The following is an 11,986-nucleotide window of genomic DNA, read 5'->3' on the forward strand; positions in this document are numbered from 1 at the left end:
CCGTGAGGAAGGTGAGGTCTGGGATGAGAAAAAAAAAGTCAACACACCCAAACACAAACCAAGCAAAATATCGCATCGAAGCACACCGCCTCCTGTAACTAGTTTGTGTGTCAAGGCAGAGTATTTCCAAATAGGATCAGTGTCTTAAAAAAAAAATAATCCTAAAACTGCTTCAGTTCTCGGGCTCTTTCACTTGCGCTGAAAGTTCCCAGGGTAGCTTTTTCTTATGGCATTTGAGAATCATCCCACTTCATCTCTCACCTGAATCTTGTCATCTGTGCCATCTTGAAGTGATCTGTGAACAATGCTGGTCCCTTGGACAGCCCAAGCTGGTCAATCAGGCAGAACAGACTATGCAAATGGAATGGAAAGGCGAAGCGATGGAGAACAGTGGCCCCCATTGTCTTGGGAATTTCAAAGCGAAGCCCAGCTGCAGCAGGCGTTGCTGTCTCGGACCCTTGGTTGCTACTCTAATGTCATCATTGCAAAACATCACATTTTGAAAACTATACAGTCTGAATGCATGAGCAGCGCTGCGCGAAGATTTCACTTTTCCGTGACATCCTTCGGAGTCACCCAAAAATAATAAAAAATAATAAAAAAAATTTAAAAAGGGAAAAAAAACACATGACAACTGGGGACTGGGACTCGAGCCACGTTGTCCCATAAGATCCCTGATTCCCTTTTCCTGGGCTCCTACTTACTGTGGTAGAGCCGACGCAAAATGCCTTTTGCTACCTTCTGGTTGCATCGCCTTTCTTGGTGTTTTTTTAGAGCCGAATCGGATGGTGATTTAAGTTGCTTTTAACTTATTTTATGTCGGGTCTCTTTCAGGCAAGCTAATGAGCTAACTCCGAGGAAACGTCGCTGTGAGCGAGCAGTGAAGCATTTATTCACAATTGCTCCCAAAACTTCGGATACGCGGGCTTTTAGGGGAGTCAGGCAGTGCCTTTGCGAGTGATTAACACGCAGCTAAGCCGGCTCCGTTAGGACTTTCCTGAATACCCGGTTTGGGAGCACCTCCTGCAGCTGCCGCTCCCCAGCATGCCTCCCAGCGCCGGCCCCGAAGTTGGACCCGGCGGGGGGAATTAACTTTCAGCCGCGCTCTGCCGAATGATTAATGTGCGTTTTTCGAGCGGCTGAATCACTGCCCGTGTCTCACATCTCGTTTCTTTTCGTTTCCTTTTGTCTGCAGGTGACATTTGTGATTACCGTGTGGCGAGCAGAGGAAACTCCCCTGGCTTCCACCCTCATGCCAGCAGCCTGCGCTCAGGGAGCAAAGGTCTGTGCGAGAGGGATCTCAAAACGCTGGGGGTTACCTTTCCCTCCTCACCATCTCTTATCTAGCAGGAATTTGGGAACCAAAGGCTGCTTCTCCAACAGCGAGCCTACAGAGGTGGATAGAGCCCAGCTGGTCTTGAATGCTTCTAGACGGAGTGGGCATGGATTTGAGTGGTCGCACTTCAGGGCAGACTGTGTTCACCCAGGAACAGAGAAGAAAGGTTCATCGGCCTAGGAGAGCTAAGCTAAGAAACTCTTATTTGTGTTCCTTGCAGGACCAAGAAAAACTCAGTGTTTCTTTCCCGTTCCTTAAACAAGCTCTCTCACTTTTGATGGGGTAATGTATTCTGTAATAAAGTCACGTAAATTACAAAGGAAAAAATGATGGGATTTTTTAAAACTAAATTGTCCACTACAATTTGATTAGCTTTCCAAGTTTAAGTTTTCCACTTTTGAAAAGCAGCTTTTTGATCTTCTGTCTGGAAGTTTCTTTCCCCTTCCCAAAGACAGACCCTGAGAGACATCTTCCAAGGACAAGTTCTAGCTTAAAAGAAAAACAATTTCCTACTGCATTGGCCTCTTGGTCAAATGAGTAACAGCAGGAACTCAGAGTGTTCCCCACTTCATGCAAATATTTCAATAGAGATGATATGCACTGCAAGCACCTCCAGGGATTTGTTGATAGATGTCCACAAGACTCTTTCCCCTACTAGTTAAAATTTTATCTAAAACATAAATGGATCCACAAAATTATATCTCTTAGGAGGTCCTGAGCATGCTCCATTTGCCTTCTGAGCCCCTGAGCACAGAAACCCCGAGGAAAAGCAGTGGTGTGCAGCTAAGGCCTACACAGGGCACAAGAGCAGTGCACATGGCCAGGAGCCAAACACCCTGTTGCAGAAAGTGGGTGCATCTCTGCCTGGATCCCCACCAATGCACTACGAGACAGAAGGTGAGGAGGAGGAGGAGGGTGCAGCAGCTTTCAAAGGGGAGCAGCTGTTCCTCCACACACCTATGAAGGTGCTGCCGTGGGGCTACGTGGAGGCAGGGGTCCTCTCTGTGGACTTCACAGCTCCAGCTCAGTGGTGGGATGGATGATGACCCTCAGGCCTGTGTTGCCAGCTGGAGCTCACCACTTCTCACTAGCTGCCGGCGTTGTGCCCTAGTGGTGGGGAGTCCAGAGGACACCCCATGCTCAGACATGCTGTCACTCTGTGGACCCATCGCCACAGGCTGACTGTGCTGGGCTCTGCTGGAAGGCAAAAGACCCCAAATCTGCCCCTCAGGAAGGAATGTGGGGTAGCAGTCGGTGCCCCACAGCCAGGGTGGTTCAACCCAGCCCCTTACCTTCCTTCCCTGCATCCCCAGGTCCCCCTGCCAGCATGAGATAATTGGAAACAACAGCAGCACCTCCTGCGAGGAGCTGAACTTCGCTATTCTCTCACAGCTGGAACTTCTGCCCCTTCCCCCTACCAGCCCCAGCCCTGGTATATTCAGCCACAGTTATCTCTGCTCGTGCACTGACTGTATTTTTCATGTTTATTATCATCCAACACAGCGTAGTGCCATCTGGCACATGCACACACGGGGGGAAGAAAACCATATATTCAGCAAATGGAGCATACGGGGTTTAGGTTTTGTTCTGTCTTGTTTTTCTTATTCTTCCAGTTTCAGTTTAAAATTATGCAGAAGGGATAGCTGAGCAATTCACCCTCATGAAAAATGATCAGAAATCCCAGTTACGAAATTAAAAATTACATGAGAGTGGTGACACCAAGAAAAGACAAGAACACACCTACTGCTGAAACACCGTTTCATCTTTTCCTCCTCCTGTGTTTCATTTCACCTTGTGTTCAGATAAGGAAGAGAATTACTTTCAAATGTTTGTGTTAACTCTTTTTGTCCAGGATTTGTTCTTGTCTTTCAAGTTGTTATTTTAACCACAAGGCATTTATTCTAGGCAAGTGATATGTAACAAACCATACTACTTTGAAGCACTAGAACACTGTGAGCCACGCCACAGCCCTTGAGACCTTTGCTATTCTCACTGCTACCATGAAAATAGATGTAAAAATATATCTACATAGTAGATACAAAAATACGTGCAGTACATTCTTTGAAAGCATAGCCACCTTGTTTCAAAGGTAGTTTTGTAACAGAGTTGTATAGTCAAAGCATCTTTATTGCACAATAATACATGCACTGTAAGATTATTATTATTATTAAGTAGGGTTGCCTGTGGAAAAAAATACTGCACTGTGTGCTGTGTTACTTGATTCATTTTCTTGCAATTTTTACTTTAATTTCATCTAATTACTGTATTGTGATCTAAGTCAGTGATCTTAAATTCATTATCAAGTAAACTTTTGAAGAACCCCTAGAAATGCAAGATAATGATGAAATTTGAGTTGCTGTTGTTTACAGTATAACATCTACACCATGGAAAAACACACTTTGTTGTTGTTGTTGTTGATGTTTCATTTTCCAGTGTAGAATTCTATGCCATTGCTAAATTGTGACAAATACTATTAAGAGAAAACTGTTTGGGGTACTTTTTCTTTTTCTTTTCTTTTTATTTTTTTTCCTAAATTGAAAGATAGCTTTGACTAAAATGTGAAAGAAAATATGTCTTTGGACAAAATTGTCAGCTAGTCAGATTTTTTTTGGAAAAATCAAATTGCTGTTTAAAAGATACACATGTACAATTGCAAAATTCTTATGTGAGCCTGCTAAAATAGAGAAAGAGATATCAGTGTGATTATTACAGTGTCTGTATATTGAACTGGATTCTGGTGTCACATCTGCTTAAAATTCAATCTATCCTTTGCTGTAGCCCTGATCCAAGGCTAAGTGATGTCACTGTAATGACTTCAAGTGTGCTTTGGATCAAGGCCTTTTACACCACTGCCGCTAGGATGAGAAAAGCTATTTTTGCTATGTCTTTCTTCTCCTGTGAAATCAGATTAATTTGGAATGAATTGGAAATGCTTGAACAGAGATGCTTGGCATTACATTTTATGGCTATACTTCATATTTGAAATATTTCTTACAAATACAGTGTGATAGCAAAATAAAAACTTGCACTTTCCAGTTTATTTCCATTCATTTTTGATTTTGGGGTGAATCGCATTTTACCTTTACATGTATGTGTTCATTGCCTTATTCTGGCAACAGAGCATTGCAATTTTTATGTAAATAACAAGTGAAAAGGGAATCTATTGTAAAATACAATGTATGACAAATTCATTGAAACAAGGAAAATAATTTAAATAATGGTTATTCAATAAATGTCAGAAAAGCAATCCTACACCTTTGCTGATCGAGGCTGCTGTGTAACTTGTAAGAAAGCGATCAAGGGAGACTTTTTATGCAGTAATATATGGAGACTGTTCCAGTTGTTAAGCACATAATTAGAAATTCAGCAAGTCTTACCGAAGAGGGTCATAAACAACCACAATTAAAACCTCAAATCTCTGCTTTGTATGGCAATGCGTATGAGAAAAAAAGTTTTGTTTTGTTTTTTTTTTCTTCTTTGAGATTACTCAGATCAGCTCCAATTAAACTTAGCTTTAACTCTAAGAGCTGTAAAGCAAAACAAGCAGAACTTTGCTGCAGACTGTTTGAGGTTATTTTATTCACAAAGTGGTAGAATTGCTTTTAAGCATCTCCAATAAAAGAGGTATAGAAGAGAAATTGACGGTCTGAATGCTGTAAGTATAAAGCAAAATCCTTATGTGTTGGTAAGCATTAATAGATAACAAAGCCAACTTGAACCTACCCATCTCTTTGCTTCATACTCTATGTGCTGCACAGGTTGAATCAGATAAAATCATGATGTAAATGGCCTTAGTTTTCACAGATTACAGTGTCCCATAAATATTGTTCAGTCCAATATTCAGAATCAATGTAATCTGGTTAAATAATCTATAATCAGTAACATTTTACCAGTGATTGACAGAAGCAGAATCTTATTTCTATGTGTGGAGACTATCTCGTACCATTTACGTGAATTGAAAAGGCAGAACAGACTCCCCTCATCAAACCACATCCAAGAAGATGATATATGTGGAAAGAAGCCAATCATAATTAAATGACCCCTCTAGATTATCCTATTATTGTTAGGTCATAATAAATGGGTAAGCGAAGCAATTTTTCTTTTAAGTGGTAAGTGCTTTGGAAATTTTAAGGAATTTAAATGATTGAAAATGTTTCCAGCTCACCTACTTTAATCGTCAAGTTTAGCCTCTGTTTTTCTCTAACTCTCTTCAAGTGGCCTTCAAAATCCATAAGCGTGGATTTATTGTAAACTTCCTTGTTGCTGCTTCACTGTGGTTGTTCTGATCATTTCAGGACAAATGTGACAGCTTAAAGTAATGACCGAACATCCATTGTGTTAGTGCTGTTTCCTGGTTATCTATTTATTATTTATTTCCTGCTTGTTCTATTGTTTCTTTCCTTGCGAAGACTCCTGTTCGCTCTGATAAAATTCCTTATAACATGGCTGAAACACCAAGGGTTGGGTAAAAGGGGTTCTCTGAACGATAACACAAAGAGCATATAAAGAATCCATCATAGCAGTCAGTAATATAATGCAATTTATTTTCACTAGACATCCCCTTCACTACTGGATTAGTCACTTCACTAATGAGCAAATGACCCATAACTCACAGGAGTGGGAACTTAATGTGCAGGTCTTTCCTGCACCAGTGTAGATGAACTGCAGCATGCTCACCATTATACCATCACTTAATGGTTATGGTTCCTTCCCATGTTTCTTGGCCATTCCATACGTGGTGGAAGTTTAAGGTGGGTGAATGCAGGACCTCATAGTGAAACAGATACCAGGCTTTATGTTTCCTATTGTTCCAGGTAATATTAAAAAAAGATGCCTCTTGCATTGAGATTCCTCTAGGAGCCCATAACCAGACAATGAGCTGGTTTTAAAAAGCAATCTTTGTACGTGCTAATACATTCAAGATGCTATTTTCTACTACTATATACTAGGCATCTTTCAAATTTATTGTCCAGATCTCACTTTAGCATGACTTTAAGTTTAAAGAGAATTTATCAGGTCATTCACTGTATGAATGCAGCTTGTCTCCGTGTGCTAGGAAAAGTTGACACCATGAAATCTAAAAATTCAGAGTTTAAGCCAGTAAAAGCAGAGTTTACAGTTTCAATGGAATCAAAGAACTAACAAGATATTGCTTTTAAATGTGCATTTTTTCCTTTTCCTTAATTTTGCAATTGATTGTACGCTTTTATAGAGTCCAGAAACTCAAGTTTATACTTACTATTAATAATCTGGAGTTCAGAACCAAATTCAGTCAAAACCATGAAAGATTCAAAATTTAGGAGTTGGTGGATCACCCTATGTGACCAAGGAAGCGGAAATGTTTCCACTTTCTTTGCTTTATTAGGTAAAGAATGATAACAAGATTTCTATATGCAGCATTATTTTCAACATTTTAAATTAAATTGTAGGACTCATTTTGCACATTTACTCCAGAAAGAGTTTTCTAGAGATGAAATAACTTTTTGCTTTGATGATAGGGCTGAAGCTGTCTTGCAGAAATCAGTTGAGTTTATCAACAAACTTATACCAGGCAGATGACAGAAAACTTACCAGTGTGACACAATAAAGACCATGTAATTAGAAACATTCTTTCTTTCCTCACTAGAAGGTCATATTTTTTCCTCCAAAACAGAAAATTCACTAAGTCTTTGCCCACTTACACATATGGCCAGAAAACATAATAGTTAGTGTTTTCTCAAATTCTAAATAAGACCCTGAACCAAATGTCGCTGAAACCAACTATACTCTTTTCTATTGACTAACATAGATCTGCAATCAGGATGTTCCTTCTATTCTCCTTTGTTCTTCTGCATCAGTGATAGTTTTGTGCAAAACCTTGAAGAATATATTGCCAGTGACTCTCAGGACAGAGTTAGCTGAGCAGTAAAAGAAAATTACTTGCTCACTGTTATATTAGGTATTACATTTCAGTGATGTAGTAAGTATTATAGATGTTAGGTCTATGAATGCCTTTTACTTTTCCCTGCACTATTTCCTCTTTCAAATAAAAAAAAACCCTGTGGTTAAATTGGAGTATACTATAGAAAGATGTTTTATTTGGAGACCTTTGTAAGGATGAAAAATCCACCATAGTCTTAGGTAGAGGATTCCAGTGGGTAGTTGCCATCATTAATCATTTAGGCCTTTTCTTTAGTCAGAATTTGTCTAGTTGAACTTTCAGGCACAGTGTGACATACTCCTTTGTCTGCTAGACTGGAGAGCTGTCTGCAGCCATCCTTCTGCCCACATATAGAAACATGCATGATCAAGTCATCCTTTAACTTAGGCTTTAATATGACCAATCGAGACACAGTACCTTCTCTTTCTTTTACATACATTTTCAATAATGCTTTCCAGTCCTGTAACCATACTCCTCTGAAGTCTTTCCAACATCATGTAGGTTTATAGCAAGGTATTCTCAAGCATCTAAGCAACATTAAGACTATTTTAAACCTTGAGTAGCAGCTTGTGTTAAGTTCTTATTGCAATTATATTATTCATAAATATATTAGAAATACATAGCAAGAGCTGTAAAAAAAAAAAAAAAGACATATCAGTTGGCACTTCAAGTTTAGAGCTTTAGGGACAGAGAGTTAATGTGAAAATAAAAGCTATTTATGCCCTTAGCACTTATAAATATTAACCTCTTGATTTGATTGTTTAAATATACATCTAGGAGCCTGGCATGAGGCACTATTTCAGATGATCTAGAGAAGTCCTCCTTTTATTTGTTTGTAAATGTAGTTTTCACACCCTAAGCTTTTCCATTTTGCTTTGAGTGAGGACACCATTCTTCATTTTGCTGTTGGAAGGCTGCCTAATGTTTGTGTCCAAAGTTAAGGTCACTGCTGAAAGATCTTTGGAGGACTGATGCTGTGGAAAACAACAGTCCCAGTGAAGTTTATAAAGCATTTGCTTTGGGGACAAAATTTTTATTATCATAATTGCATTTTCTTTGAATAATTATTTTGTTATAATTCATAGCTAATAAAAAACCTCTAGTGCAACTGCTTCATGAAAATGTTACTATGTCACGTGAAGAAGCCTATAAAAATTATTGTAGCTACTTCAACTGGCAATTGGTGGTCAGTAGATTGATCCATGACACAGATATTTCATGCAATGAGCATTTGGCATTTTTCATGAAGTCACATTGGTATTTTACAAAGTTACTTTAACAAAAATAGATCCTGTCAAATTTGGAGGAGTGAAATATTCTAATTTTCCCTGCTTTGATGAAATATGTCCTACCAATAGAGCAAGAAATGCAAGTAAAGCTATATACCTGTTCAAAAAAAAATCAAACAAAAACATAAGGCAAAGCTCAATTTGTTATTTAAAGAAAAAATGCTGTTTTCCCATGAATAACTTATTTTTCTTCTAGCCTTTTCTGTCAGGCTTTTTGCTTCTGCTGTTCTTGGTTTTGTTTATGCCATTATTCTGTCACTGTTTCCTGCGCTCCTCCTGTTTTTCTTTCTCCTCTATTTTCCTTCTGCCTAGCCAAGTCTATGTGGGATGAGCACAATCACAGATTCCTCTGACCACCCTGGTTTTTGAACATGTGGGTTTTGTGATGTAAATACAGGTAAGCTAGGGACCTGCTTCAGATAATTAAAAATAAGACTAGAGGGACAAAGAAAGCAGGGCTGAAAAATAAATCCTGACAAGAGGGAGTTTAAGAAAACCATCTCGGTTGTGTGACTTTAATGTCAATTTCTGAGGGAGGACCATATACCTGTGTTGTCCCCCTAAGACCTGGTCCTGTTAGGCTAATTTCTCCCATTTTGCAACTTCAATGCCATGCTAAAACTGTTACATGGTTTCATAAGTCAGTTCAATGCACAGCCATTTCACCTTTTTCACCCCCCTCGCTCCTGCAAGACGAGTCTAGGGTGCAGCAACAGCCACGAGTCAATCAAGGATGGTTCTGATTGTAAATGCCTGCAATGGTATAAATGACAGTGCAGAAGGAGATTATATTCAGAGCCACATACACACTGCAGAGGTCCCACCTCGAGATTAGCTTAAAATACCACCCAGATCTCTAGGTCCCTCCCAATTAGCACAGCCAGGCAATCTTCCTGGCACTACGGAGGCAAAGACGTATTTTTAGCTCAATGCTGTGCTCTCTCCCCTGAACTCTTGGAGCCCTGCTGAGCCAATGGAGTCCCAATCAGTGGGCTAGCTCTGATGCTGCCCCTTCACAAAATTGCCTGTAAAGCCAGTTCAGCGAAGGGATCTGTAATGAGCTCGGCAGCTTGGGGCTCTCAGTAAACTGCAGTGGTGAAGTGAGCTCATGGCTGAAATACCAGCTCTTTTATTCACCAATATCACGTCAATTAGTACTTTAACAAGCAGAGAAAAGGTGCACTGAATGTTCATTTAATATTAGATTGATCATAGCCTGCATTTGCGTTAATTATGGCAAGTTTTCCACAGTTTGTTAATTGAGGAGAGGTATTTTTTTATTTTTATTTCTTCATTCCCCATGATACAAAGAACCTACAAGCTAAGTTCAGTTGCAATCTACAGAATCAAAATATAAAGATTTTAAAATAAGAAGTTAAAACAATTCTTCTTACAGATTGAGCAATTCACGAAGAGAAGGATATCCTAGAATCCTGTAGGCAACATATATGATTTGTGATATTGTGGTTACACTTACAGTTCTGGTTTATTGCTCTTAGAAAGCATTAAGCATTAATGATTTGCATTATACAGGAAACACTTGTGAGTTAATCAGTGCTTCAAGTTCTTCAGTGGTTTTGCCCTTTCTTTCTTCCTGTCTCACAAAGAGCTGATTTTATTACTTAATTAGTTCCTCTGGTCAAGGACTGTGGACCCAAGTGTTGTCAAAGTTAGCAGAAAGAAACATCTGTCCACTCATTTCTCTCCCATCATCAGCAGAGACAGACAAGCAGTTGATGGCAAACAGTGTGTTCTCCAAATGATGGGCTATTGTTATTTTACTAACCCATTGGAACAATTTATTTTTATTTTTATTTTTTATTTTTGGTATTTTGCTGTTATTTACAAGTATTCAAGAAATACATGACGGGAACATGTTTCATCCAATTTCAGTCTATTGCACATTGGATCTTTGCCTTTGCTATTCATTGCTTGCCATTTTCTCAGAGAAACTGGTCCCCCTAGTCACATGTTTTTTTTCTTGTCCATTGCTGGGTGAGTGGAACTAATCAATAGTAGGTTGGAATTATGAATTAATTTCTGTTTTCTTACTGGGAAATCAAATCCCTTTTTCTTTGACTTGATTATGCAAGCATAAGCCTACTCAACTCAAGCTTAATATATCATGTTGGAAGTTCAAGATTCCTGTTTCTTGATTCCCTCAGAAAAAAAAAAAAAATAAATAAATAAAAAATGAGAGTCAGCATTTATAGTGAAAATTTCAGATTTTTTTTCTTCTGGTAAGCTGCTCCTATAACTTTATGATATGAAGTCACAAGCTTAGAACAAATTTAAAATTAATTCTCATTTATCATTTTTGCAAGAAATCTTGTTCTCAAATATTTCTTTGCTCTGTTCTCAGGTAGAAAAAGATCTAAAAGTTCATTACTTTCTATCTCTATTCTTTAGAGAATACATACACACATAATCATTGTTTTGTCTGTTACCTTGAAATGTATTTTCTGGGGACCAACTTCAGTTCTCCTGACATCTACCACGTGGAAGAATGCTGACACCATTTTCTCTTTAAATAAAAAGCCAACAAACAAAATGGAGTCTATTACATCCCATCAGTTAGTCTTACTGGGCTCAACAACTATCTATGTGTGTCTGCCATGTGATGGAGGTTTCTACAAATATGGCTCGGTCTCTCCACCTTATTCATATTTTAACAGTTCAGAATTTTAGCACACTGCAGTGCTCCTCGTAGCCCCACTTGTCTATGATTTCTGTGATTAAAATAGTCCTTTCCAACAAGGTGAATACTCCATACTATGTTGTTTAATTTTAATTTATTACATGCCTGTTACTGATATTTATGGTTCTTGTGTTTCACTGTAGCTTCACCCATCTGACCTATTCTTCAATCCACATCTCACCCCATGGTGTTTCTGCCACCTATGAAGTCAGTGCTTGTTCCCGTGCCTTCAATGAATGGCATTGCTCATCTCCTGCTAATGTTTCTGCTAAGACTGGTCAGAATTATTGTCATTACAGTTTTGTTTTTTTTTCTTTAATCTTCAAAAAATATCAAAATACATTCTGTTTTGTGAAGATGGCTGAGTTATGGCTAGCAAGAACAAAACTGAATATTATAACCTTGGAAACTGTCAGAATATAAAACTATTGTCAGTGGCCATGTCTACTTCCACCCATTGTGCTCATTGTGTTCTTGTTTTCTTCCTTCTCTGCTCCCCGGCAGACATCAGTTCCAGCATCCATGTTATCTTCTTTCTTCATAAGCATCTATGCTCAGTCTCCTCGGCCAGCCTTCATACCTGAAGTATAGTTTCCCAGATGTACTTCACTGTGGTTGCACCCCGCCCTCAATCTTCCTCCATTTTAAGAGAAACAAGTAAGGAGTTATGACTGAGAAAGCAGTCAATGTCTCATTGACAGGACTCACGTGACTTTCTTGCTAGGTCCATGGTTCCAAAGCTC

At 39.0% G+C, this 11,986-nt stretch overlaps 1 protein-coding gene across 5 annotated transcripts in view; it reads left to right on the forward strand.

Annotated features, from left to right (window-relative positions):
* The window catches only part of LOC310880131 (uncharacterized protein), a 408,118-nt gene extending 402,807 nt beyond the window's left edge, over positions 1–5,311 (forward strand). For 4 of the 5 annotated variants that reach the window (XR_014571464.1, XR_014571465.1, XR_014571466.1 and 1 more), the window contains exon 2: positions 1,196–5,311. Coding sequence is in view for 1 of the 5 variants with exons in the window: in XM_083795487.1 (XP_083651613.1) it covers positions 1,196–1,282; positions 1,384–1,421 (125 nt within the window). In the remaining 4 variants the exon portion in view is untranslated. The remainder of the gene's footprint in view (positions 1–1,195) is intronic. The other variant, XM_083795487.1, reaches the window with a different exon arrangement.
* Positions 5,312–11,986: the final 6,675 nt, after the last annotated feature.

The sequence above is a fragment of the Anser anser genome (assembly GCF_964211835.1).
Source record: "Anser anser genome assembly, chromosome: 1".
NCBI lineage: Eukaryota > Metazoa > Chordata > Aves > Anseriformes > Anatidae > Anser > Anser anser.